The following is a 25,202-nucleotide window of genomic DNA, read 5'->3' on the forward strand; positions in this document are numbered from 1 at the left end:
TTCCTCTCTACCCCTTCCTTCTTGGTTGTCTCAGCTAGCTTCTTCATTTTCCTGTTGTGCCAAGTTAATATCCTCAAAGATGGCCTTACACTACCCCAAGTTGTTTACCTGGACATACAAATGATTTTCCCAGGTATCGATGACTGGTTATTTCTCAGAAAATAAACCCAATGATCCTTAGTAAATTTTTCTATGAGGTTTTCTCAGGAACAAACACATAAACAGAAAATATGAGTGTTTTCTTCTTGGATTTTTTTCTTTGAACATTTTAATTTGTTGCTATTTTTTTAAAGATGTATTTATTTTTATTGAAAAGTCAAATTTACAGAGAGAAAGAGAAACAGAGAAAAATCTTCCATTCACTGGTTCACTCCTAATGTGGCTGCAACAGCCGGAGCTGAGCCCATCCGAAGCCAGGAGCGAGGAGCTGCTTCCAGATTTCCCACGCAGGTTCAGGGTCCCAAGGCTTTGAGCCATCAGTTGCTTTTTCAGCCACAATTAGGGAGCTGGATGGGAAGTGGAGCAGCCAGGATATGAACCAGAGCACATATGGGCTCCTAGCACATGCAAGGCGAAGACTTTAGCTACTAGGCTAATGTGCTGGGCCCTCATCTTGTACTTGTAATGAATAATGTTGAAACACTGCAAAAGGCAAGATAAACATTTCTTTTTCTTAAAAAGCCTTATTTATTTTTATTGGAAAGGCAGATTTACAGAGAGGAGGAGCCATATATAGAGAAAAATCTTCCAACCACCATTTCACTCTTCAAATGGCTACAATGGACAGAGCTGAGCCAATCCAGGTCCAGGACCCAAGAACTTCTTCTGGTCTCCCACACAGATGCAAGATTTCAAGGTTTTGGCCATCCTCCACTGCTTTTCCAACCCATAAACAGGGAGCTGAATGGAAAGTGGGGCAGCAGGAACACAATCCAGTATCCATATAGGATGCCAGTGCTTGAAAATGGTTAGTCAGTTGAGTTATTGCTCTGGCCCCCTAAAACTTTATATACATAAGGTCAAAAGACAAAGAAGCTAATGAGGGTAGTCAGAATTTATCATACGAAAGAAAGAAAAAGGAAGAAAACTTTGAAAACAGTAAAAAGGTAAAGGCTTTAAGAAGTTCAAGAAAAACTAATATAAAAAAATCAAATAATCACAACATAGTAGAAGTTGAAGTTTACAACCCAAAAATAATGACAACAGGGCCTGGTAGACTTGGAACCTTGCACTTCCTGCAGGAGACCTACAAGAAGACCCTGGTTCCTGGCTTTGGATCAGCTCAGCTCCAGCCATTAGCAGCCACTTGGGGAGTAAACCAGCGAATGGAAGATCTTTCTCTCTGTTTCTCCTTCTCTCTGTAAATCTGACTTTCCAATAAAAATGAACAAATATTTTCTTTTTAAATAACTTATTGTTTTTAAAAATGTTTACATGGTTGATCATGGTGGGAAGGATAAAAGTTTAGGGAAAATTAAGTGAATTCATTGCTTCCAAATTTGCTATTTCTTGTTACTGGAGTAAGGGGAGAAGCAAAGAGGAGTACCACACATGACTTTCCACATGACCCAGTACCCAGGGATGAGGAACCGTGACTTCATATTGACCCAGAGTGTCAATGTGTACCTATTCCTAGGGTTCTGTCCAAGTGGTTTGGATAGTTCTGAAATGTTGTTGTTTTCACTGATTCAAGAATGTCACCTTCCCAGTGTCCATGGGATCCAGTCACCAACATTTTTTTGCTGTCATCGTTTGTTTGGGGTTGTTTTCCAGTTAGTTCTGTTCTTCTGCTATAGCACCAAATGTGTTGCCTTATTCTCCTTTTACAACAGGGCCAGTGTCCAGTGCTCCACCTTTTTCATTAAGTATAGCATGTTCTTGCTGGAGAGTCCAAGAAGCTGGGACAGATGTCCCAAGCACCATCAGATCCTCCACCCCTGGGGCTCTTGAATCCGATACCTACCCATTATGTGGGTCCTGGGACTGAGACCAGGAGACCCAAGCCCCACCAGATTCCCCACCCCGGGGTTCACTGGAACCAACATCCACCTAAAAAGTGGGTCCCAGGATCTGGGCCTCGTGACCCACCCCCCACCCATTCCCCTGTCTCCGGGGCTCAGGAACCCATTGCCCACCACACATGTCTCCCCCATGACTTGAGCCAGTCTACCCTACCATGTCAGATCACCTGTCCCTGGGATTCACATACCTGGTCCCTGCTTGGCCAAGGCTGCCATGACTTGCCTCACATGAGCTTTTGCAGTCTTATTGATCCACCTGGCCCAGTCTAGTCTGCCTCCTGTTCTCCCTCCTATTGGTGGGTGCTGCAGCCTATCCCAGCCCAGCCTGATTATTGTCCCAGTCCTACTCTGAACTGGCTGGTATTGTGGCCCAAGTTAGCTCTTCCAGCCCCCTCTGCTGGTTCTCAGATCTCCCAGTGGGTATTATGTGCTGGCCCAGACTGGCCTGACCCAAGACCTGACTCACATGTATGCTGGTGGGTACTGTAACCTGGCGTGGTCTGGGCTGCTTCTTGCCTTGCTTCTTGCACTCTCCTGCAGGGTTTGCATCTCAATGAAGGAGTTTTCCAAGCTCCTCCATTTAGTCCTCCCAATAGCAGTTCTCACGCACACCAGTGGGTTGTTGACCCAGGTTGACTTTGTCTACCATCTGTCCTGTCAAGGGCAGTGGCCTTGCTTAGCCGGCCACACCCATTCTGGCTCTTGTTGTTGGTCTCTCTCTGTTTGTTCTTCTCTCTGTAAATCTGACTTTCCAGTAAAAATAAGCAAATCTGGCCCGCACGGTGGCGCAAGTGGTTAAGGTCCTCGCCTTGCACGCCCCGGATCCCATATGGGTGCCAGTTCTAATCCCGGCAGCCCCGCTTCCCTTCCAGCTCCCTGCCTGTGGCCCAGGAAAGCAGTCAAGGACGGCCCAAAGCTTTGGGACCCTGCACCCGTGTGGGAGACCTGGAAGAGGCTCCTGGCTTCGGATGGACATAGCATCAGCTGTTGTGCTCACTTGGGGAGTGAATCATCGGATGGAAGATCTTCCTCTCTGTCTCTCCTCTCTGTATATCCGCCTTTCCAATAAGAAAATAATAAAAATAAATCTTTAAAAAAAAATAAGCAAATTTTTTTTTTAAAAAAAAAACAAGTACAGATAAGTTTAAAACCTTCTGTGTTTCATCATGTATTTAAAAACTAGCTGTGCCAAAAGATAGCAAATACATAAAAGTAAAATGTATTAATAATAGGTAAACATGTATGTTTTATATGTTTAGCATACTTTGTAAGTATATTCTATGTGTCTACAAAACAAATTTATGAATATGACTATATAGAATGTAATTTTATTTTCTTTTAGGAGGATCAGGATGGAAATCAAGGTTTGGGCAAGAGAAAGAGGGTAAAATTGAGCAGCGGCACCAAAGGTATTTATTCTGTTTTTCCATTGAATGTAATGCTCTAAAGATGTAATACTCCCAGAATTGCTAATAGCCAAGAACATCATTGGTAAGTTATATTAAAATCAAAACTGTTCAATAGGAGGTTATATCATCATTATATTTTACCTAATGATGGAGAAGGTGTTGATAGAAGTTGCCAGGATCCCACAGCAATTAAAACTCTTACTATTGGGATTTTGTTAAATGTTTTTTTTTTTTAATAAAATGTGTATTTTTGTATTTGAGCTCAAAGAAATGAGCCTTTTTGTCGTTGCTTTATATAGATTTCATTATATTTGATGTAATGTTTTATTTGTTCTACCACATTTTATCATCTGGAGTATTTAGAGTGAAAAAAGAACAAAGAGGGGGTGAGAGAATGAGAATGAATGGGAATGAATAACAACATGTTAGCTCAAAGGAGGCAGTACATAATGCTAATAAGGAGGGACTAGATTAGTAACATTATTTATTGAACCTCCTGTATGTGCTGGGCATGGAATAAACACTCACTTGTATTAGTTAATTCTCAAATTACCAATATGAAATAGATTTTATTTCTGTTACCATATTATGAGTGAGAAAAGCCAGAGGTCACAGCTAGTGAGAGGAAGATCCTTAACTCAAAATTGTAGCAGCAGAACTTTTACCTACTATGTTTTCTTGACTTTTACTAACTACATTGTAGGAGTATTTGCTACTGATTGTCAGCCTGTGCTTTGGATTTCTGTCCTGGATTCTGAGCCTTGAAATGTGATCTGTTCTTTGAGTTGATGTGGTCTGTTAAAAGTCTTAAGAGATTAATATTTTGATGAAAACTCTTATATTTGCTGCTAATTAATTTTAGACTGTCTTAGAGTATTTAGCACTACTTACAAAGGCAAGCACTTTCAGAAACCTTTCTTTTTTACACTATACCTTCAGATAGGCTAGGCTCTGTTAAAAGTCACGGCAAGATTTTAAAGGTAAATAGTCATTTGTAAGTAATAGAAACAGTTTTAACCACATTTCTACAGCATTAGATATGAAGTACATAACACATGCTTTAAAATCTTGGAAGACTGGCATATGTTAATAATAGCAGTAGAGAAATTGCTTTTTTCCTTCTTTGAGCGGAACAGAAATTGGATTCTGCAAACCACAGCTATTCTTGTTTTAATAAAGCCACAGCTTTTCTGATGTATTCAGATTATTTTATTGACATAACACAAAGTTAATGTATCTTTCCTTTTAAGTTTTTGATGATCAGTAGTAATTATGATGGCTTCTGGCTTTTTGACTAATTCTTAATTGGAGTCTAACATTAACAGCACTTGCTTTTGTTCAGCTTTGTTAGTATGATAAGAAGCACCTACCTGTAATGGTGTTCTGTAATCTGTGAAGATTTTCTCTCTCGTCTGTGCTAAGTGAATTGTAAAATTGTTAGATACACCAATGTGTGGCGGATATATTCTAATTTTACTTCATATAATCCTTCTACCTGACTCTGGTCCTATTTTTATTACTTTTTGAATCTACCAATTTTCATCTTTGAATGTATTTTACCTCATATTTTGCAAGTCTGAATTCTTTCATTTAAAAAAAATGATTCATTCATTAATTCATTCATTCATTTTAAAGGCAGCATTGGTGGGGGGAGAGGGAGAGAGACAGCCAGACAGGGGCAGAGAGAGAGAGAGAGAGAGAGAGATCTTTCAACTGCTGGTTTACTCTCCAAATGGCTACAGCAGGGCTGGGGCTGGGCCAGGCTGGGGCCAGCATGAATCCAGGAGCATAGAGTTTCTGAATTTCCTATGTGTGTGCAAGGATCCAAGCACCTGAGTCATCTGCTGCTTTTCCAGGTTTACTTTCCATCAAGGAGTTGGGTTGGAAGTGTAGAATTCTGGTCTCAAACAGGCACTCGTATGTCATTTTGGCATCATAAGTGGTGATATTACCCACTACACCACAGTGCTGGCCCTAAGCCTGACTTCTATTTTTAAATCATTGCCATGTTCTTGAAATCATTTATTTTGGAAGGAGATTTGTGTCTTACAAGTATAAATTTTTTTGAGATTTAAAAAATAATTGCCAATAAAGAGACACTGTAGAATGTTGCATTTATGTATTAAACTTTATTATGTATTGCTAGTACTGCTAGTGCAACTGACATTACGGGATTGGGAGATAGTTTTGTTTCTGTGGTTAACATTTTAATATTTTTAAGATGTATAGAAGTTTTAAGTACAGTTGTCATTTTGTTATTAATGAAATATCGGGGTAAAGTTGTATCTAGTGAAAACTGATTTAAATCTTAGCAAACCAGTGTTTTTTATATTTCTAAAAGAATTAGGATGCCATATTGAACTTACTGTTACCTCCTTTAGACCTGTTCTTTGAGATGTGCTGTGAGCATATATTCTATAGTATCACTGTTTAACTGGGGTTAATTACAAGTATTCTACTAGATTATTTGCAAGACATCTTGAACTGTGATGTGTTTTGCTGTGTGTGACTCTATTTTCAAATCTCCAATTTAACTTTAGCTCCTACTTAAGCAATGTCACTGAGTTAGTGTGTTCATGGTTTACATTTGTTGTGTCCTCTTGATGTCCTAAAAATCAAACTTTTTTAAAAAAATTGCTTTTATTGGAAAGAAAGATTTATAGAGAAAAGGAGAGACAAGGAGAAAGTTTACTCCCCAAATGGTTTCAATTGTCAGAGCTGAGCTGACCTGAAGCTAGCCAGGAGCCAGGAGCCTGGAGCTAGGAGCCAGGAGCCAGGAATCTCTTCCAGGTCTTCCACGCTGGCATAGGTCTCCCATGCTGGCATAGGGTCCCTATGCTTTGGGCAGTCCTCCACTGCTTTACCAGGCCATAAGAGGGAGCTGGATTGAAGTGAAGCAGCTGGGATATGAATGGCAACACATGTGATGCTGACACAGCAGGCAGAGGATTAGCCAGTTGAGCCATTGTGCCAGCCCCTAAATATTTGTGTATACTAGAATAAGCAGTGCATTTGGAATTTTCTTAAGTAAACTTAGCATCTAACTTACAAAGAATAATTTTGAAGAAATTGATAAATTATTTTATTTTTTCTGAAAATCAAAATTTAAAAAAATCTAGGTAAGTTTGCCCTGTATTATATCCTTAGTAATATTTATTTTTAGCTTAAAATGGTTATTTTAGATTGACTAGCATGGATATTGTTCTTAAAGATAATTATTTTGAATCTTAGTAGCACTTTTAGGTAAATGGATTTATATTTAAGAATAAAGCAATAAATAATCCTAGTAATTTCTTTGTATTAAAATGAAAATTAGGGGCCCCACATGATGGCCTAGTGGCTAAATCCTCACTTTGGTATCGTTGAGATCCGATTTGGGCCAGTTCATGTCCTGGTTGCTTCACTTCCCGTCCAGATCCCTGCTTGTGGCCTGGGAAAGCAGTCGAGGACGGCCCAATGCTTTGGGACCCCACACCCCTGGGGGAGACTCAGAAGAAACTCCTGGTTTCTGGCTGCAGATCAGTGCAACTCTGGCTATTGAAGTCACTTGGAGATGAACCAGCAGATGGAACTTCTTTCTCTTGTCTCCTTTTCCGTGTAAATTGCCTTTTCAATAAAAATAAATATTTAAAAAATTACTTTAAAGTGAAAATTAGTTGTTTTTATACTTGAAATACAACCACTAGCTTCTTATTATTATGATTTGATTATTGTAAGGGTATCCTTAAATTTTAGAAGCTTTTAGATATTTATGACTGTTGAATTATTAACCAGAGTAAGATTTAAAAGAGATGTGTAAGTTTAAGTATGAATTGGTAAGTTTCCTTTTTTTGTTTTTCTTGCAGATCAATCCATCATGGATGTTTTGAAACATAAAAGCTTCTTAGAAGAACTATTGTTTTGGACAATAAAGTATGAATTTCCCCAGAAGATGGTAACTTTCTTACTTAACATGCTTCCTGATCAAGACTATAAGGTATCCATATTTTTTCCTTCCTTTCTTTGCTTCATTTTTTAAAAATTTTATTTTTGAGAGGCATACACCCACATTCAGAGACAGACAGACACTGAGAGATCAGGAGAGAGAGCAAGAGAGAGAGAGAGGCTAGACAAAGAGAATTTCCATCTGCTAGATTGTTCACCAAATATTTGCTATAGCTGGAGCTGGGTCATGGCTGAAGCCGGAAGCTGGGCACTCTATCCAGGTCTCCTGTGTGAGTGGTAAAAACCAGTTACTTGAACAGCAGCATTGCTCCTGATTATCTGCATTGTCATGAAGCTAAAAATTGATTCCAAATACTTTGATGTGTAACATTGTGGTCAACTGCTAGGCTCAAGTCCTGCTTCTATTTTTACATCTTTTTAATATACTTCTCTACTGAGAATTTATATAACACTGTGAACAAGCATTGACTTGTCTTGCTAACAGAATCTGACCCCAAACCATAGTATTTTTGTTTTGAGGCAAAGCAGCATTATTTAGCAGAATTCCAAAGGGTTGCCATTCTGCATGGAGCTGGATCAGAATGGAATGCTAGGGAATAAACATTTAAAAACACAATTACAAAATGATTAACCTGGTGGTTAACATACCCACATCAGAATACCTGGACTTATTTCCTGATTTTAATGTCCAGACAGGGCAGAACCTGGGATGCAGTTTTGGTAACTCATGTAGATTCAAGCCATTTATATGGGAGATGTGGCTTAGGTTCTTGACCTGTGGCTTTTGTCCTGGCCCAGTCATACTTGTTGTGGGCATTTGGGGAATGAGCCAGTGGATGGTAGTGTATGTGCTTGCTGTCTCTATCTACTTCTCAGAGTTTTCTGCTTTCTCAAATAGTTTATCACACAAATAAATATGTAATTACAAACTGTTTAAAGTCTACTGATGGAGAAGTACCAGGGGTTATAGAATTTTTAATAAGGATAACTGAGTTTAGGTTGTGGGATTAGGCATGGGGAAAGTTTGAAGTTAGTAACTGCTGGATATAATTGTTAAAGAGAGTGTAGTTTTATGATTCATACAAGTGTAGGTGAATTTTTTTAGCCTGAGGATCTAGATCTACCATTTACCATCATATGACTGTGGCAAAGTGACAAAGTTCAATGTCTGAAAAGAACATGAAGCTTGGATAGTTCTTTAGATGTAGGTTAGGAAATATACTTCAGATAGTGCCTCTGTGTGTCTTTATGTCTGCTTGGAAACAAGAGAGGAAATGTACTTCTTTCATAGAAAGGGAGTAAAAGTAAATATAAGTGATGAAGTAGAATATTTAGTCAGACAGATTAATGATCAGTTTTCTGATCAAAGGAAGTTTCTTCTGTAATAACTGACTCAATTGCTTAGTTATATGTAATCTGTGATGTTATATAGCTGAGACTTTAGATTTTAGTTTTCAAATAGGTAGCACAAAACAGATACCTTTCTTTGAAATCAGTAAGTTGATCCAATTCATGAGCAAAGTGAAATTTAAAATCTTACAGTATTTATAATTTTCTTAAAATGTTAGTAATTTAAAATGTCTGTTAAAATTTTCTGGGCATCAGAGGATTTTACTAGCATTCCAGAAAAAGGTAAAAGATGACTTAAAACTTCATTGAAATTATTTTAGAAATGACCTTATAAGTTCTAATAACAATAGAATATTAAAAGTTGATTGAAATATAATAAACTTAAAATTATTGAAATTTGGCATTAAGCTAATGGCTTTTTTTCTATTCAAAAACTCTTACAGGTTGCTTTTACAAAAACTTTTGTTCAACATTATGCTTTCATTATGAAAACACTGAAGAAAAGTCATGAATCAGATACAATGTCTAACAGAATTGTGCATATTAGCGTTCAGTTGTTCAGCAATGAGGAGCTAGCCAGACAGGTAACAGAAGAATGTCAGCTGCTGGATATTATGGTCACTGTGCTATTGTACATGATGGAAAGTTGCCTTATTAAAAGTGAGCTACAAGGTAAACCCAGAATTATGTTCACTAGTTCTATTATTAGTATACTTGGTAAAACTATCCTTACAAATACCTGATATGATTAAAAATAGTACTTATTTGTGAAACAAAGTTTTGAAAATTTATAGCAACATTTAAGGAAAAACCATAAAATTTACAATAATTGATCATTTATAGATAATTAACACTTTATTATATTTTTGTGTGACATGGCTATATTTATAGATGTAAGTACATACTCTAGAAATGTTGCTATAGTGTTAGTAGGTCAATAACCTGTGGTTTAATAATTATGGGCGCTAATATTTTAAAAGTATAATGTAATAATTTGAGCTATGTTCTTATTAAATACTTATTAACTATGTTCCTATCTTATAAAATTAAAAGGTTTACTGTTAGCCTTAGACATTACTCTGTGTGTGAAAATGTAATTTTATAATTTACAAATTGAAGTAAATTTGGCCTTTTTTATATATCTTTAAGAAGAACTTCTGTTTTTTTCCTTTTGTGCCTGTATATGGATAGTCCTCAGCCTGCCATATTTCTATGCTTGTGCCAGGTACTCTGTTGAATACAGTTAATATGCTTTCTGCCTTCAGCTCTGAGAATCTCTCTGAGATTGACATTACTGTTATCCTTGTTTCAAAGATGAGTGCATGACACTTAGGTCAGTTAAGCCATAGGCTGTAGATTGTATGGTTAGCCTGTGCATGGCAGGTCCAAGAAGGAGTTCTTGCCTTCCCATCAGAACCTTTTATCTTAACCATGACAGCCAGGCCTACATTGATAGGACTGCTTTCAACTTGTTGGCCCCCTGAAGCTGCACAGTAACAATACCAAGAATCAATATCTCAAATTAAATCTTAGTGTATTTCCACTCTGGGGAAGAGATCTTATACTTGAGCCTTGTTTTCGTTGTTGCTTCCTCACGCATATGACTTCTGTTTTCTTATTATACGGACTTCTCAGATATTATACCATATTCTGAAAATTAATGGGTTATATGTTACAATAGCTAGCCGAATATTATAGCTGCCATCTTTTGAGTATTCACCATATGCCAGCCTTTTTTTCTTCTTTCTTTTTTTCTTTTTTTGTTTGCATTATCTCATTAGCCTGTCATTAATTTTGTGAAGTCAGCTGTGGCTGAAGCAGTTGAAATCAGTGATCTATATTTTTACAGCTCAAAGCTCATGCTCATTTTCACCCATTATGTGACTCCGACTTCCTAATGTAGGTATAGAAGGAGCATATAATACATTGTTTACATCAAAAAGTTTCTTTGCTAGGTAGCTCCCACCTGACTGAGTGCGGGGACTGGATAATAGATGTTGGTCTGCCATGTGGGTGGCATTATCTGCTGCCTCTTTGGGTGCTCATTAGCCACAAGCTAGAATTGGGGGAGGAGCCAGGAGTCTAACCTAGGTACACTGATGTGGAATGTGAGCATGCCAAGCAGCATCTTAACTACTACACCAAATGATGATGAGTCCTTTACTTTTTAAAAGCAAAATTTTTAAAACTATAACTTTACATATAGTATGAGCTTTCCTCCCTCTCACCCCCTTTCCTTCCATTCCTGCCTCCTTCCCTCTCTCTCTTTCCTTCCTTCCTTGTTTCATATTTATTTATTTTTATTGGAAAGGCAGATTTACAGAGAAAAGGAGACACAGAGAGAAAGATCTTTTATCTGCTGGTTCACTTTCCAAATAGCTGCAACAGCAGGAGCTGAATCGATCTGAAGCCAGGATCCAGGAGCTTCTTCTGGTTCTCCTACATGGGTGCAGGATCCCAAGGCTTTGGGCTGTCCTCGACTACTTTCCTAGGCCACAAGCAGGGAGATGGATGGGAAAAGGAGGAGCTGGGACATTAACTGGGACCTGTTTGGTAGCCTAGCTGTTGCAATGCAAGGATTTTAGCCACTGAACCATTGCGCTGGGCCTGACTTTTTCTTTCATAGTGATTTGGTTACAGTGCTTTTTCAGTTTTCTGTTTTGAAATAGTATCTATAATCATGCAGCTATATAAGTATTCCAGGACACAAGCAGGGAGCTGGATGGGAAGTGGGACTGCTGGGATTAGAACTGGTGTCCATATGGGATCTTGGAGCGTGTAAGGTGAGGACTTTAGCCACTAGGCTACCACACTGGGCCCTGGAGTCTGTTTTCTTAAGTGATGTAGATGTGCTTATTACGTATGAATTGTACTTGTTCTTTGAGGAAGAGTGATTAATAAGATGTGCATCATCCTCCTCCGTCCTACCTGTGTACCTACACTTGAAAAGAATTCAGAGAGACTGCTGATAGCAGCCATCCAGATATAAATCCACACAGATTCTCTTTTAATTATGCTTTGGTTGCTTGCATTACCAAAAGTTACTCTTTGTAGCAGCTTGCCTTCAGCACTCACTTCTGGTTTGTTTTTATTGTTGTTGTTTGGGTTTTCTTTTTTATTGTGTTAAAGATTTATTTAATTAGAAAGGCAGGTTTACAGAGAGAAGAGGCAAAGATCTTCCATCTGTTGGTTCACTCCCCAAATGGCCCCAATGGCCAGATCTGAGCTGATCTGAAGCCAGGAGTCAGGAGCTTCTTCCACATCTCCTATGTGGACACAGGGTTTCAAAGATTTTGGCCATCTTCCTCTGATTTTCCAGGCCATAAGTATAGGGAAGTAGATGGAAAATGGTACAACCCAGACTTAAACTGGCTGAGCCACCATGCGGAGGGTCGGTTTGCTGCATCATCACCTCAGCCTCCATCAACTCTAAATCTATAGCCAGTTCTTTGCTTCACTCCATCTTCAATCCACCGTCATTGTTCAAGCCATTGACATCTGTATGCCTGTTACCTGCAATTAGAACCACCTTTCTTTGCACTGCACATCTCATCATGTGCCCCTATTGCCTTGTAGTTCCATACTCTTGAATCTGAACTATAAATACCCTTAGCCTCCTCTGTACCATCCACCTTCTGCTTTCTTTGCCAACTGATTTTGACCTTGCACGTGCTGCTTCCTCTACCTGGAATACCATTTGTTCCTTTACCCTTAATCTGTCTGGATATTAATTCCTGCTTTCTTTTGGTAGGTCTTAGTTTAGACATCACTTCCTTAGTAGAGTCTGTTCTTGAATTGTATGTAGACTAGCCTTATTTGTTCTGATGTCCTCCACCTCCTCCATACTTTTTCTATTACAGCTTTGACCACACTGTGTCTCCTTAGTTATGAATCTCAGTGGGGAGGGAGAACATTAAAGTCTTGATTTATTTACCCATTATTTGCAGGTATTAGTCAATGCTGATGCTTAGAAGGTGGTTTATAAATTTTTTTTTTTTGATGAGTGAATTTCAGTTAACATTGAATCATTGGATTTTTTCTGTTCTGAAGAAAGTTACCAATTCAGTTGAAAATAGAAGTCCTAATAATTGTATTTCATAAAAAATTCCAAGGTGTTTTTATAAGAACGGTAGTATTTAAAGCAGTATATGGGAAATTGTGATTTGGATGAATTATATTCTTCACTTACCCCCTGGCTTCAGTGAAATAAAGCATTGATTCTTAGATTTTGATTTTTTAGTCCAAGTTTGTTTCCGCACATTTCCATGCGTAGCAGTGATTTATCAGCTCTCGGAGGCAGGGCTTGTCAGAAAGGCACTTTGCAGAATCTCCTATGTAGGTCCTTTGCGATGCATGACCGCTTCATTAGTCATATGTCCTCTCAGCCTTGGAGAAGCCCTGAAGGAGGACATGCCTGACTTCAGTTGGTTCTGTTTCTGTCTATTGTTAAATTTATGGGTTTGGCAAAATCATTTTAACTGACTTTAATGTGTGAAAATTATGTGTAGTAGAGGTCCTCTTCATTGATGATTGAGATGAAATATTAGTTGAAAAAGATCATTCATGCACAGAAATGCATGTCCATTCTCTAATTTTCAATTTTGGGCAAAACATTTTTAGTGTTTGATTTCTTTGCTGAGAATTTTTTTATATGTACTGCGTCTGTAGGACATTATCTGTAATTCCATTTTCGGTTTTTGGGGTTAGGAAGTAAAATACATTTGTGAAGCCGGCTGAGTGCAAAGTTCATCTTGACTTTTATGAGTTTTTTCTGCTCTAGGTTTTCTTTTGCTCTTTTTTCCTTGCACAAGTTTCATTAGTTCATATTGCTTTTCATTTAAATTTTATAATTATAAAAAATAATCATGAACAAAAATAAAAACAGATGCTGGGTTAAATGCAATATCTTCGCTAAGCTAGCCTCAAGGATTCTGTGTGTTAAAGGGTATTAATATGTTTGATTCATTGAATCAGTTAATGTGGTAACCTAAGAGAGCCAGTGGTTAAATTCTTTGTTAGATAAGATTCTGTATAACCTGTTTCCAACTAATAATATATTTAAATTAGGGGTTTTAAAAATTGAATTATACTTTTGCTCTTTAGTTTTTGAAATATTTTATCTTGAAGATAAAGTTGCAAAGAAAAGCAATCAGCTATGTATCTCTTAAAATGATTAAGCTTTTGTTGATAGAATGGAACAAAATTTTGGCATAAAAGTTTTTTAGTGATTGGAGCTGAAAATATTACATTATATCCTTAGAATCAAGAAAATATGATTTTAGTAATTTTGCTAGCTTGATATTGTGTAATATGTTAGAAATGTAGTTTAACTATGTGCTAAATTCCTTATGTTAATATTTAGTATCTTTAATGAATCTTTTTCCATTTCAAAGTTGAGCAAATTGATTCAGAAGGTCTGATTATACACTTAATGTTATTATAGATGTTAAATGGAAGGTTGGGATTTGAATTTAAGTGATTCTGTAATATACAATATATTATATCATTGATAGCTTCATAAAACATTTCTTTTTGGGCTGTGTGTGTCTTTTTTAGATGAAGAAAATAGTTTACATGTGGTAGTGAACTGTGGAGAAGCTTTACTGAAGAATAATACTTACTGGCCTCTTGTTAGTGATTTTATTAATATTCTTTCTCATCAAAGTGTGGCTAAGCGATTTTTGGAGGACCATGGCTTATTAGTTACGTGGATGAATTTTGTATCTTTCTTTCAAGGTAGGAATTTTACCTTTTAACTTTATTTATCTTGTTTTTCTGTTCACAAAATGTCTAATGCCAAACTACTAAATATTTATTTCTAAAAATCTATTTTACATTTATTTGAAAGGATGGGTTACTAAGAGGAGAGAGAGAAGGAGAGAAAGAAAAACAAAGAGAGAGATTGAGATCTTCCATCCTCTGCATGGCTGCAGTGGCAGATCTGAAGCCAGGACTCATGAGCTTCCTTGGTTTCTGTCACATGGTTGCAGTGGCCCAGCAGTGAACCATCCTCTGCTGCTTTCCCAGCCATAAGCATGGATCTAGATTGAAGGTGGAACAGTTGGGACTCACACCACACTCCTATGGGATTATGGCATTACAGAGAGGCAAACTATGTCATGGTGTGGACCCCAAACTATTAGATACTAATTGCAATATAGTATGTCATTCAGATTGCACATGAAATATTTAGTTATTTTAGTGACTTATTTATTTCCATGTGCTTAAGAGATAAATATTTCATGAAAAGTTATGAGCGAGTTAGGGAAAATGTTAACTACTTAAAAAGGAAACAGCCATATAATAATAAAAAAAAAACCCAGTTAAAATAATTGGTCTAGAAATGTGAAGTCTGTTTTCAGAGTCACAACACTTTCATGAAAGTACAATCTAGCATCAGTTGAAGTTGTTTTGATACTTTAAAAAAGGCATTTGAAATTATTGTTTAAAGGAGAATTTTAAAAATGTTTTTAATCATTTTCAATACTTTATATCTATACATACTGTATAACTTATGCCACTCGTGTACCTAAAAATGGGCTTCGTCCTGGGAAGTGTTTCATTTGAATTTTAATGTTTACTTGCTTTTGTTTGACAAGGTTTAATCTGCTTTACTTTTTGTAAGGAATGAACTTAAATAAGCGAGAACTAAATGAGCACGTGGAGTTTGAGTCTCAGACGTACTATGCTGCCTTTGCTGCTGAACTTGAGGCCTGTGCACAGCCAATGTGGGGGCTGTTATCCCATTGTAAAGTTAGGGTACGTTGGACATTTTTTGGTTAATTTCTATATTTTTAAAAGAATTGAGTAAAATATTTGTGAAACATTCATTTGTTTACATATCTGTAATGTTGAATTCTCTTTCAAATTGAATTCAGTTTTGTGAAAGCAGACATGGTAAGTTGGAATTCATTTTTATTATTAGATCTTCCCAGTCTGTCCCTGTTGTGAAATAGTTTTTGTAGCTTTGTCTTTGCTTTTATGTTTATTATTTCACTTATTTTTATGCTTAATGTTTCAAAATGTCTTTTGGAAATATAATCAGCATACTTGATTATGAATTGATTGTAGTTGACTAATGAGGGAAGAATGACTTTTGGGTATTTTTGTTTGGTAGTAATAGTTACAGGGTGGAGAAAACTGCTAGAAAAGTAAGGTTAGATGAGTGAGGGTTTGAGACATTTAATATGTAAAACATCCAAATAGAAATAATGTAAACCAGTAGGATATTTGAAGTCTTGAAAGAGATTTCTGGACTGAAGTTATAAATTCTAGGCCCTTTGGCTAGAGATGGTGTGTGTCACCTGGGGATGTGATGGGACCATGTAGAAGGCAGAAAAGGGAAGGAAAAAAACTGGAAGAATGTGTTGTTATGTGAGGCAACATATGGTAGGGAATCAGGAAGGTGGGTTAAAGTGATGCTGATAGGGAAAGATCAACATTTTAGGAAGAGATTATTCTGACAACTGCATGGGTTATGAGGCTGGAATTATCATGCTTTTCTTTGTTAAAGAGAAATTGTTTCCAAGATGAAGTTTCTTTTATAGCTTTGAAGGCCAGGATTATACTGTTAAGGTCCCCTAACATAAAAAGTGAAGGAAACAGGAAAAACAAGCAAACACTCAAAACAGATTTATACTGTGCTGGCAGGATCTGAAAGGAGTTTCTCTTGATGAGTGTGTGCACCATGCCAAGTGTCCTACTGTTGTCTGGAGCTTGTCAGACTTGTATATTCTCATCTAATCTTCATAGCATCATCTTTCTTTTGTCTGAATTCATGTAGCTATAAGTGAAAGCTGAATTTGAAAGTAAACTTTCTAATTTCAGAAACAGTGATGTTTACCACTTATAAATATCTCTTGAGCAAGAGCGTTCAGAAAATTTTAGCAGCTGTGCTGTCAGTTTTTAAAGATTTAAACTGAAAAAAAAGCCTAATATTTAAAGTGAGAATTTCTGGTTTTTTTCATTACATTTTTAGTTGTAAAATGCAAAGCTAGAGGATTAAGCAATACAAGGGAAATTTCACTTGACAAGTTAACCATCTTTGTTTGATTGCCGTGAATGCTATTAATTCTTACAGATGTTAAGGGCTAGTTATAAAAGCAATAATAATACTACTGGGATAGCTCAGTCCATAGAGCATCAGACTTTTCATACAAGACTAATAGAAGGTAAATTAGATAAAAGAATAATATGTTAGCAGAAGTTTATTAACTTTTGCTCTCTGAAGAAAAGCAATAAACACCAGAATCTCCATCTAGTGGTAAGTACAGGTTACTACAGACTTGATAGAAGAGATTCTTTGGAGCTCGTCAGGTGTAGTACTAGACTTGTGCATTGTTTATGTGCCCTATTTACTTTCCTTCTTTATAACAACCCTGGCAGATAGGTAGTGTTGCATCGCTGTTTACATTTAGAGAATTGGAGACTCACAGAATTTCAAAAATTTGTTCAAGGTCACAAAATTAATAAACAATAAGCATTTATACTACATTTTAAAAAGTTGACGTAGGGAGATGGAAGAGTGATGACAGGCATATTATTTTGAAACATCCTCTAATTAGGGTTAGAATTAAGGTCATCTTTTGAAAGGCTTTTGTTACCTACTTGTGAAATTGCTCGCCAGGCCAACTGTGCGAGTCTGTACTTGGGGGCTAAGAGCATATATATACGTGGTGACCAAACTCTTCCTCCCCACAACTCGTGAAAAATGGGACAATATTTTGTTTTGAACATTTTAATTATCAGTGAGTTATCTACCAGGTTTACTTTTATTGTGATAGATTATTTATGGTAGCTTAAAGTGCTATTAATTTTTTTCAATGAGAGATGGGAAGCAATGCACCAGAGAAAATTTTGTAAAGATGAATATATGTAAGCAAGGTTGAGGCAGGATGAGACTGTTGACAGAGTCATCAGATAAGTGATGTTTGGATTGAATTATGGCAGTGGAAACAGGTGTGATTCTTTATGACAGTGTCCAGGAAGTATTATCAGGCTGTGGAGATGAATGGAGTGCAAAGAATTCAAGAAAGCATGTGACACCCAACTGTATAGAAATGGCTTAGGTGGTTTTTACACAGGCAGCTGTGGAGTTTAAACTGTTTGACTTTGTTGCTGCTACACTATTACACAAATCAGTGGTGCTGCTTTTAAATTTTTTTAATTGAAATAAAATGCACATAAAATGACTTAATCACTGTAAAGCTTAGAATTTAATGTTTTATGTTATATTCACAAAGTTGTACAGCAATTGTTATTATTTAATTCTTCTGCATTTCTGTCAGTTTAAAAAGAAGCCAGACTTCTCCCCCTTCCAGCCTCCAATCAGTCTTTGGAAACCAGTAATGTACTTTCTATCTGTATGAGTCTATCTAATTTGAACTTTTTTAAAAAAATAAATGGATTCCCACAACATGTGGCCTTTTGTGTCTGGATTCTTCACTAAATACAGTGTTTTCATGGTTTAACTATGTTGTAGCATGTTTCTGGACTTCATTCTTAAAGGATAAATATACTCATCATGTGGATACACCATGTATTATTTGTTCATTCATCAGTTGATAGATTTGGATTGATTTCACTTTAAAAATGTGATTGAAAGGCAGAGCGATGAGGGGACAGGCGGGAGAGAGGAAGAGAGGGAGAGGAGGGAAGGAGGGAGGGAGGGAGGGAAGGAGGGAGCAAGAGACTGATTCATTTGGTGAATTTTCTTCGGCTGGGTATGTTACAAATAGCTACAATAGTCAGGTTTCTGATGGGCTGCAGCCAGGAGCCAGGAACTCCATCTTGGTCTCCTACATGCGAGTCAAGGACCTAATATTTGCACCACCTTCTGCTGCCTTCTCAGGCGTGTTAGGAGGAAACTGATTAGAAGTAAAGTAGCCAGGACCAAAATGGTGTTCTGATCATGGGATGCCAGCGGCCCACGCACTGGCTTACCCAGTGTGCTGCGGTGTGTTTACACTTTCTGGGTAATGTGAATAGTGCTGCTCTGAAGAGAGATAGTTACTGTGCAAATGTTTTTAAATTCTGATGAGAATAATATATAGTGGTAGAATTGTTTCATATAACATTTAACTTACAGAAGACTACCAAACTGAAAGTTCCAATGTTTCTATATCATTGCCAACATTTTAAAAATCATGTATTTCCTAGGGGATGTAAAATGACATTTTGCCTTTGAATTTCTGTAATATTGAGCAATTGTTTCATGTACTTGTTAGTCATTTCTATATTTTCTTTGGGCAAATGTCTTATTTCTTTCTTTCTTTTTTTTTTAATTGGAAAGCCAGATGTACAGAGAGGAGCAGAGACAGAGAGGAAGATCTTCCGCCTGATAATTCACTCCCCAAGTGACTGCAATGGCTGGTGCTGCGCTGATCCGAAGCCAGGAGCCAGGAACCTTCTTCCAGGTCTCCCACATGGGTGCAGGATCCCCAGGCTTTGGGCCGTCCTCGACTGCTTTCCCAGGCCACAGGCAGGGAGTTGGATGGGAACTGGAGCTGCTGGGATTAGAACCAGTGCCCATATGGGATCCCGGAGTGTTCAAGGCGAGGACCTTAACCGTTACTCTATTGTGCCGGGCCCCAAATGTCTTAATTCTAGTGTGCTTCCTGTAAGTCCGTTGCCTGTGTTTCCTCCCTCCCTCCTTTCCTCCCTCCCTCCTTTCCTCCCTCCCTCCCTCCCTCCCTTTCTTTTCTTTCTGATAAGAAAGCTTATCACAGGGGCTGTTGTGCTCTAGCAGGTTAAGCCACTGCCTGTGTCTCTTGTGTCCCATATGAGCACTGGTTCAGGTCCTGGCTGCTCCAATTCCAGTTTTGTTCCCTGCTAATACACATGGAAAAACAGCAGAGGTGGCCCAGGTCCTTGGGTTCCTGCACCCACATGGGAGACCTGGAGGAAGTTCTTAGCTTCTGACTTCAGCCTGGCATAGCCTTGGCTTTTGCAATCATATGGGGAGTGAAACAGCAGGTAGAATATCTCTTTCCCTCTCTGTTTCTCGCTCTCCATCTATAATTCTGCCTTTAAACAAATCTTTTTGAAAAGGAAAACCTATCATAACTTAATTTTCTGTTTAACTTAAAACTTCATTGTTTCAGGAGATTGATTTTAAAACACAACTGTAACACAACTTTCTCATTACCATTTTTCTTCTTTTAATGCATTAAAATTCTCAGGTCACAGCAAATTCCTGATAATTACCACAGCACAGTTCTCTCTAGTTTTCAAATGAATGTGCTGTTAGCTCACCCAGAAACAGATTCAGTATAGTTCATTGATAAAGTCATGGTACCCTGATTACAGGTAGGACACATGTGTCATTTCTAACTTCAAATTGGTTTGCCAGCCCTGATAGTTACAAGTTCCTTATGATACTCATTTTATCTCCTATTTTTTAAAAATTATGAAAATATGCAGAAAATAACATTTATTTACTTTAACTATTTTTAGATGTGAAATCCAATGCTTTAATTACATTTGTATGTTGTATGACCATCATGCTTATCCATTTCTATTGTTCTTCATCAGCCTCAAAAAATTTGTACACATTAATCAGTAACAGAGAATTTATTATATTTGGAGTGTCTCTAGGAATGGGACCCAGTTTAAAACTTTTTAGCTTTGATCCATCTTTAGTATTTTGTATTCAGTTTTTTTTGTTGTTGATTGTTACTGTTAGTTTGTGAAGGGAATTTTTTGTATAATTTGATATTAAACATAAATGTTTATATATTGTAAAATTTACATTGCTTGCTATTTTAGGAAACTCAAGAATACACTCGGAATGTTGTTAGATATTGCCTTGAAGCTCTTCAAGACTGGTTTGATGCTATTAACTTTGTAGATGAGGTATGTGTATTTTTTGATATATGCAAAAGCATTAAAGAAAAGTGTTATCTCATTTAACAATGAAAATGGTATTTTTATGGGGTAAAGAAAAAATACTAATCTGTAACAATATGACAGTTTTACTGGAGAATTAAGTATAAGGAATTTTCTTTTCTTGAATCATTGAGAATTAAGCTATTGACTTGATGCCTTCGCATATCTAAACACTTTAATGTGTATTTGCTACAGATAAGGACATTTTTATATGTAGCATGCTCATATTGAAGAGCCGTTACTTTGATTACTATTTGATCCTTAGAACTTAATTATGTTTTATTAATTGTCCAATATGTTGTATTTTGTTCCCTTGTCTTTAATCTTCTGTAAGCTTCTCTCAGTTTTTCTTTGCCTTTTAGGACAGTGAGTATTAATCAAGTACGTATCAGTTATTTAGAAGACTGTTTTGGTTTGAGTTTGTCTCGTGACAAGCTCTAGCTTACCTATGTTCAGGAACATATAAAGGTGTGATGTTGTAGTCTTTTCATTGCATCCTGCCTGGTGGTTTCTGGTTTGTATTTTTTCTATCACTAGTGCTGTCACTGGTGATGTTATCTTTTTTTTTTTTTTTAATTTGATTAGAGTGGTCCCTAATAGACTTCCTTAATATAAAGTTAACATTTTTATTGTAATTAATAGCTCTTTTATGAGCTGTACAGAAGTGTCTGCTTATTCAGTTTTTAATTTGTTTATGTGTAGGGATTTGTAATTTCTGTTTTATTCAATGGGCTGTCTGCTGTTACTTGAGAGTCAGATGTATCAAATTTGGTCAGCAAGAGCCTCTTCAAGTTGGTTTCGTGTCCTTTTGATTGTCCAATTATTTTTTTTAGTATCTCCATGCTTTTTGACCCAGTAGTATGAATTTCAAGCTAACTTTATTGTTTCTATGATCCTACTTCTAGACTCAGTCATGTCTTTGGGGCCCCTGGTTACTTTTGGTGGAAAATAATATTCAGTAAACAAAATCTGAGTGCTGGTTGTACTCATTGCTGTTGAGATGTCATGGTTCCCAGGCATCCCAGGAGACTAGAGCTAATAGATATATACATACATACATAATTAAAAGAGGACACTTTCAAACATTTGTGGGGAAAATTAGTGAGAAGATAATGATAATGCACATTTCCATGAACTTATTTTGAGGATCTTTAGTATTTGCATCTTATTTTCCTGTTATAATGAAAGTTATGAGTTCATGTTATAATAACTGTTTCACCTTTCTTTGGAGAAAATATCTTTGGCTTCTATCAAGCTTATCCTATTTTTTAGCCCGCTGTTCACCTTCTGCACCCCATCTAGGATTAGATCCTCCCTTGCAGCTTTTCTCATTCCAGCTCTCATTGGTGTTTGGAATTTTAGGGATGATCATTGAAATGGTGACATTATTGAAGAGAATAGGAAGATTGAAGTGGGAGAAATTATATTACACACAGGATTATGTGCTGAGTGCATTTAATTAGTCCATGGTTGGAATCAGGAGTGGAGCTGAGGGTAATTAGAATTGGATATAACAGATACAGCAGCTGAACCCAAGGAAATAGTATATTTCGTTCGAACACAGAAATATTTTTAGGAAGGTATTAAATGTTACAAAGTGTAGGTTAATTTTTAATTTTGGAAAGTTGAAAATAAGTATTGAGTAAGAAGAATTGAACAATATGCTTATATATGGTTTTAAAAAATTTGTATTATCTTTTGTCATCTTTTGTTGAGTGTGAATTATAGATCTATAGTTATTAAATTATTTGCTCATAGTTATGTAGTAAATTGCTAGAAGTTCTGAGACCAGAAGCCACATTTGTCAATTCCTTGTTGGTTGTATTTCATTTGTACTGGTTTTGGGCAGCAAGCAGACAGAGCTTTAGACTCAGGCAGATTAGAATGTATGTTGTGGGCCTAGTGTGGTAGCCTAGTGGCTAAAATCTTCACCTTGAGAGCACGGGATTCCATATGAGTGCTAGTTCTAATCCCAGCGGTCCCACTTTCCATCCAGCTTCCTGCATTTGGCCTGGGAAAGCAATTGGGGACAGTCCAGGGCCTTGGGACTCTGTACCCACATGGGAGACCCCCTAGAAGCTCCTGGCTTCGGATCTGCACAGTTCTAGCTGTTGCAACTGCCTGGGAATGAATCAACAGAGGATCTTCCTCTCTGTTTCTCCTCCTCTCTGTATATTAGACTTTCCAAGAAAAAAATAAGTGAATCTTTTAAAAAAAAAAAAAAGATTGTATGTTGTGACTCTGCCAGAGTCAACTAGCTATGTGACTTTGAAAATATTTCTTTGTTTTAATTTTTTAAAATTTTATCACTTTTTAACAATTCTAAGCCCATTTCTCGTCTGGTGAAGATAATATGTATACACACATACATAGTATGTATATTAAAGATTTGCCTTATTTATTTGAAAGGTAGAGATAAAGAGGGGGAGTGACAGAGAGAGGCCTTCTATTTACTGGTTCACTCCCCTAAATGGCTGTTGATGGTCAGGGCTGTGCCAGGTCAAAACAAGGAGCCAGAAGGTTCTTCCTGGTCTTCCACTTGGGTGCAGGAGCTTAAGCACTTCAGCCCTCTTTTACTACTTTCCCAAGTACACTAGCAGGGAACTGGAATGAAAATGAAGCAGCAGTACTCATATGACAATACAGGCAATATTTGCACCTTAATCTGCTACTATGCCACAGCACCAGCACCAAGGATAGTATTAACCAATGAGGAACATACAGTGTGATAAATATTCCCTTTGGGGATATATGTCAGAAGTTGTTATGATAATCCAGTAAATATTAAGCAAATAATATTTTTGAACTGAATCAAGCCAAACTAGATAGTCATATGGAAGCAGGGAATGAAAGAAATAATTTTTTTAAAGAGATAAACCATGCAAGAATCCTCAAACCCATGAATATCATGTAGAAAAATGTTTGTGAATTCTTAGCAGGGTGGTTTGACTAGAGGCCTGTGATTAGAGTGGAACATGGTTTCATCCAGCAAATATTCATTGAACACTTATAGTGTTGTATAAACACTGAGGATACAGTGATGAAACAGTGTCTGATTTAAGGAAGTAGAAAACACTTTGATTCCAGTGCTTCTGTGGAGTTTGATTCCAGGTGCTGTGGTGGGGGAAGAAAGGGGCAGCTGATGTAGACTGCAGAAGCCAGGGAAAACTGCCCAGGACACGTGTCAGTTGAGCAAAGACTCATATGACTGGTATATTAGTCATTGGGAGAAAGGCTGTGTAGCAGCTGAGGCAGAAAGAATAGAGCAAACAAAGGCACAGAGGCTTTTTGGTAGAGTAGGGGCTCTACATGTCGTGCAAGAGTTAGTGTGCTAGCGGATGAGGCTGCGGAGCAAGCTCTTTCTTCTCTTGAGTTGGAGGATATCCCAAGGTTAAATCCAAACTGTATGTAAGGAATCTAAGAGATTGTGAGTGGAGGAAAGCCAATATTAAATTAATGTATCATAGCAATTTTCTTCTAACATACAGAAGTTCAAGCAGATAGAAGATGTTTCAGTCAAAGATTTTTTGCATGCAAGTGAGAAAACATTTGAAGCAGCTTAAGGAGTGGAAGCTCTCTATGAATACATAGTATATCCTCAGGAATCTTAATGCATGTCACATCAGGAATAGACTGGAAAACGGAGAAAAGATTCCTTTTTTTCCCATTTGCTTTACCCTCTGTGTGTTCCTCATTCTCCCCTCAGCATTCCTCTGTGCTGCTTTGCCCACATGGTGAACTACTGCTTCCGTGCCTAACTTCAGACTCACTCCATAACAATATAAAAATGTCCAAATTTTTCAGAGAGAAAAAAGTCATTGCTTAGGTTTACTTACGTTTGTGCTTTATTGCAGCCAAATGTGCTGTTAAAGACTTGAGTGTCAGGTGCCAATCACTGTTCCTCATAGGGGAGAAGTTAGGTGAGGGCTGGGGGTCAAGGTAGCTGAAGTCAACACACAGGAATCATTTGCATTTTCATATGCCAACAATGAAATCCACTGGGAAAGATTTTATAAGAGTAGTTCCATTTGCAGTATCTGGAAAACAAAACAATGTGGGATGTTTGGGTATATTTAACCAGTGAAGTGGAAAATGTAAAATATTGAGGAAATCAAAGAAGACATACCAAAAAAAGGAATGATCTCACATGTTCTTGAGTTAGAAGAATTATTTATTAAAATATTTACATTACTAAAAGCAATTTACAGATTTAGAACAATCAGCATCAGAATACCAATGACATTTTTATAACACTAGATAAAGTAATTTTTGAAGTTCATATAGAAAGATGAAGACAATAAGAGCAAAGCTATAGACATCACCTTATCCAGTTTCAAGGCATATTACAGCGCTGTTAACGAAGACAGCATTATATTGGCATAAAAATGGACACATAGACCATGGAATAGAATAGAAAAGCCTAGAAATAAATCAGTGGGTTTATAGCCAATTTAAGTTTGACAAATAGCCAAAGCTATGCTTTGGAAAAAGGATAATTTATTTAATAAAGAAACTGAATTTCAATATGCAGACATTTGAAATAAGTTAGAATGGATCAAAAATCTAGCTAATAGATCTGAAACTATAAAAT

The 25,202-nt window shown here is 37.0% G+C and overlaps 1 protein-coding gene across 3 annotated transcripts in view; it reads left to right on the forward strand.

Annotated features, from left to right (window-relative positions):
- Positions 1-25,202, forward strand: part of UBR3 (ubiquitin protein ligase E3 component n-recognin 3) — a 169,804-nt gene that overhangs the window by 42,952 nt on the left and 101,650 nt on the right. For all 3 annotated transcript variants that reach the window (XM_040971695.1, XM_040971696.1, XM_040971697.1), the window contains exons 6-11: positions 3,364-3,430; positions 7,276-7,406; positions 9,169-9,397; positions 14,282-14,461; positions 15,351-15,484; positions 20,492-20,578. In XM_040971695.1, coding sequence (XP_040827629.1) covers positions 3,364-3,430; positions 7,276-7,406; positions 9,169-9,397; positions 14,282-14,461; positions 15,351-15,484; positions 20,492-20,578 — 828 coding nt within the window. The remainder of the gene's footprint in view (positions 1-3,363; positions 3,431-7,275; positions 7,407-9,168; positions 9,398-14,281; positions 14,462-15,350; positions 15,485-20,491; positions 20,579-25,202) is intronic.

Source organism: Ochotona curzoniae, unplaced genomic scaffold, assembly GCF_017591425.1.
Source record: "Ochotona curzoniae isolate NIBS_2020 unplaced genomic scaffold, NIBS_Ocur_1.0 contig_2210, whole genome shotgun sequence".
Classification (NCBI taxonomy): Eukaryota; Metazoa; Chordata; class Mammalia; order Lagomorpha; family Ochotonidae; genus Ochotona; species Ochotona curzoniae.